Source organism: Sabethes cyaneus, chromosome 3 (assembly GCF_943734655.1).
Source record: "Sabethes cyaneus chromosome 3, idSabCyanKW18_F2, whole genome shotgun sequence".
Classification (NCBI taxonomy): Eukaryota; Metazoa; Arthropoda; class Insecta; order Diptera; family Culicidae; genus Sabethes; species Sabethes cyaneus.
Window position 1 is genome coordinate 82,711,488 of NC_071355.1, and position 4,443 is coordinate 82,715,930.

The 4,443-nt window shown below is 41.4% G+C and overlaps 1 protein-coding gene across 1 annotated transcript; it reads left to right on the plus strand.

The window, feature by feature from the left end:
• Positions 1-294: 294 nt before the first annotated feature.
• On the plus strand, positions 295-3,672 carry LOC128739792 (WD repeat-containing protein on Y chromosome). The gene is made up of 5 exons (XM_053835295.1): positions 295-693; positions 757-868; positions 933-2,823; positions 2,876-3,076; positions 3,138-3,672. The coding sequence occupies exons 1-5, from the start codon at positions 295-297 to the stop codon at positions 3,670-3,672; spliced, it is 3,138 nt and encodes a 1,045-aa protein (XP_053691270.1).
• The last annotated feature ends 771 nt before the right edge of the window (positions 3,673-4,443 follow it).

Below are 4,443 nucleotides of genomic sequence, written 5' to 3' on the forward strand. Positions count from 1 at the left end.
ATAATAACTGGCCTCGCGATCAAGTTAATAACTCGGAACTCTGAAATACCAGACGTTTTCTGGAAAAACCGTAGAATGATTTGAGGCATTGTCATTGTAGTCGTTGTTTAGCGGTTATTTGGATAGCGATAAACAAAGTAAATCACAGGCCACAATGCTTTCTGACGAAAAGCATCGCTTATCATTTCGATTTCGGTTTTAAACATCACAGAGAATCATATCCTTTTCCTATCAAAGTAGCCATAAGTCTTACTGGTAACACTTGTCACCTTACTATTTGCATGGACCCAAAAAATGGATTCCGCAATATCGCTAAGCACCTTAGAGGATTATTCAAATCCCCAGCTGCTCCACCGGTATCTAACGCAGCAAGACATCGAGCATCTGCATAATCTGTTTGCCAAGCGTAAGCAATTACTGCCGGAGGAACTTCGTTGGGAACTGTTCGACTTGACCGGTGTACAATTCAGCGATGAAGATTTCGGCACATTATTCATGAAAATCAACACCAATCGAGATCCTTTCTGCCAGTGGGATGAGCTGATCAGTTACTTAATTCTCGGGTTTCAAAATGACGATCCGTTGGCTGTGCAGGAATCATTGGATCTTCCGATTTCGTCCGATTTAAGCCTGAAACTAGGACGACAAACCTATCCAGTAATCAAGATCGAATACAGTCCATCGGTTTCGTATGTATGATGAAGAAAATCTTTCTACACCAGGTCTGGGCATATAATAGAGTCAATCAAATTCTAGGATGGTACAATTAACTGGTCGCAAGGTTGTTGGATAACGTCAACCCGTGAAGCGATCATTAATTTCTGGAAGCGAGATTGGAAACATGAAAAAACAGGAAAAGCATTTAGCGGTTTGCTTTCCACTACATATTCACTTTAACAAAATTTTACAGCTTTAAAATCGGTATTTTACAGTTGATTTAAAACGTGCCAAAACTATGATTTTGGATACCGCTGTCCTACCGGATCAAAACTATTTCTGTGTAGCCTGTTTAGAGTGTGAACTGCGATTTTACGACATCATTGCATCTGGGTTTACGCTTAAAACCATTATCAGTAGAATCCCAAACGCAATCAACGCGTTGTACTATCATTTTGCGCCCAACACTCGTAGTAAGCTAATTTTGGGAGATTATATAGGAGTCATCCGATCAATTGAATTCTATCCGGAAAAGAAAGAACCATTCAAGTTTGATGCTGCTTCCGCTATTACGCGATTGACTTTACGGGATCTTATAACTGGGTCGTGCCCTCAGATGGTGTGTACAGACTATGGCCGCCTATTGCCAGACATTGTGCGACAGGTCGAATTTATCGCACCTACCAACAATATTATTGCATGTTCAGAAAATGACCCACTCGTCCCACATCAACTACGCAATAAATTACAAAAATCATTAGTGATTCAACATTTACACAAACTTGATAGAAAAGTAGAGTTCAAAGTTCCCAAAGGAATTTCTTGCTTCGCATTTAACCACTTAAAAGATTTGTTGGTGACTGGCGGGCCGGATGGGCAGTTAAGATTGTGGGACAGCCGACGCCCAGAGAAGCCAACTGTAGCGCTTCCCGGACATAACTCAGGAGTAATGTTTTTATTTCTTCAGGATGACGCCCAGAAAATTTACAGCATGGATCAAAAGAAAATAGTAAAGATTTGGGATGTTCTCAACAGAACACTGATACAGACATACAGTCAATTTACATCAAATCTGTATAAAACTATCTCGGCTTGTGCATACTACAGTGAACTGAATCGGGAATTGCTTGTCGGGGCCAATAAAGTGCTAGGTGCCACCTGCTGTCCCAAAATTCCTCTGGAAGTTACTGACGGTGAGAGTCACACGCAACCTATCGCTGTACTTTTGTATAATCCACTATTTAAAGTCATTATTAGTTGTGGCTTAGATAGCTTTATCATAATTTGGGATCATACGGTAAACCGTAAACTGACAATTATAACGGATGCCCATACTAGAATAGAAAATGGATTGCTAGAAAAGGTGCCAATAACTACTGCATGTTTTGATCCTAAATTACAACTATTACTAACCGGTGCCAGGGATGGATCCTTGAAAGTTTGGAATTTCAACAGCGGTTCCTGTATGACCTCAATGAGCATTCAGCTGGACTGCGAAGTGACAGCTGTATTCTGGGAACCAACCAGCATTCTGGCGATGGGTTGGAACCATGTCGTGTGCGAGTTTCCAGTTGGTCACACCGGGATGGATTTTCCCAGCAGTGTCGAGTGGCAAAAGCTTCACTTTGACGATATCCTTGTCGCTGCAGTTACTCACAGAGAACCGAAAACAATGGCAACTTGTAGCTACGCAGGCGAGCTGATCTTCTGGAAGTTGGAAACCGGACAGCCCTATCGTAAATTTGATGCCACCAAACCAAAGCTTAAAATTCCCGTACACTTCAAACAAAGAAAACGCGTACATCCGAAGCAAAGACAAGCGAGGATGTCTATTTTCATGCCACAACAACACTGGCGTCAACGAAGACTGTCGCAGATTGTATTACCGGTGACCGCGGAGGAGCTAAGACAGCTTACGATTCATTGCTTACTTTTTCTAGAAACACGACCTATGCATCCAGACTACGGAACACTGCTTGCCAGTTTGGACACCGGTGTGATTCAAGTTTATTCCCACCACGTGGATGGCGGTTTTCTAGGACATTTCAAAACAATTCACATGGCTGGTGACAGGGTGATTTCTATGACAACGGACGCAGAGAACCGATTTCTGTTTACAGGATCTTATCTGGGATACATAAAAACATGGCTTATACAAAACTATTAGTAAGTTCTACTATTTTCTCTAAAGATCTCTTTTGGTTCAATCAAACTTTAGCATTCCAGTGAAAGAACACGTCCGTATTAATCGCCCAGCATTACGACTGCAGTTCCCGTTTCTAATAGAAGATGTGATACCCGGTCGTGCCAAACGTTCGGTAGTATCTCAACCAGATCCTTGGCTGTTAAATTCATTCCAAGCGCATAGAAATTGTATCACCGCATTGGTCTTTGTGGAATCTACAAAAATACTTATATCGTACGTAAGCATTACAAAGGTTTCTTGACCAACTAGGTATACGATATTCTTTCAATTCCAGAGGAAGCAGCGACCGTACAATCCGAATGTGGTCACTTAGCGGTCGATACATAGGGCTTGTTGGCAGTCCCGTCAAATGGGAAAGCATCAATCCAGACATGCCTCTTCCGGTGGACTTTTCATTCCGCGTTCCACCGGATCTTCAACGTGAGGTTAGTTTCACTACCGCGCAAGTGCTAAACGGTGGCAAACGTGTCATCCAGCTGAAAAGCCGTATCTTGCAAGAAGCTAGTGCGCGGAGACGTACAGAGGCGATCGAAACGTACGGAAAACCACTGGAGGAACCCATCTGGAAGCGCGAAAGGTTTCCCTTCGCACAGCGATCGAGCTATGCTCCTTGTCCTAAGATGGATAACTCATTTTTGATTACGCCAATTTTCGAGCATTTAAGCGTTCAAAATATTACCAAATTGAATTCCGTGGATAAAAGCGAGCAAGCCGTAGCAAAAATGAAGGGGTTGGATTTTTCTCGAGATGGCAACAGAATCGATACCTATCATGAATCAGAACAGACTGCTACAGTTTTTGACGAGTAGGATTGTTCAAAGTGTTTTCCTGCAAGTGTACTGAAATTATACACAATTTAATTTAAAATATATTAAATTTTACAATCATATTTAGCTTGTTTCAGTAGTTAATTGGTTTAGAATGTTGCCGTAAATAACGGGAATCGGTATGCCGTTGAAGTGGGCGTTTGCTTTCAACAAACTGTTTTTTATTTAAATAAGATACACAACTAGTTATTCTTATTCATTAAATATTATTACTCGATTAACATTATGAACCACACCATATCACCATATAGGTAGTATATTTAGACTGCTCAATTGCCTAATTTTCTGCTTAGAACAACAGAGAACCCCATCAGTTATTCAATTTATTAGAGAGATCGAGCTGAAATAAAAAAAATCTATGCACAGTTTTTTTATAAAACTAGGATTTGTGATGCCATGGACATACGAGAAAGAACGAACACAGAACAGCACTTGCGTGTTCCTGCCCGACCGGGACAGAAGGTGGGGTATCAAACCTTTACAACTTCATACAGGGATACAGGTAAACTGTGTTTGAAGTTATAAATTAAAATTGTTTAGTATTTATTTGTCTCTCGTTATCCACTCTCGCGATGTCACCGCGATGTTAGGGTGCAAAAAAATTTCGACATAATTCATACAAAGCACCGGTGCTGCCCAATGATGCCAGATCTACGGATTTATCCAACATAGATAAAGGGCCTAGTGAACGAAATCAACTGATCTGGAGGAAGTGAAGTCACGCGTGGCATCCGAGGCGTCGCTTGTATACGA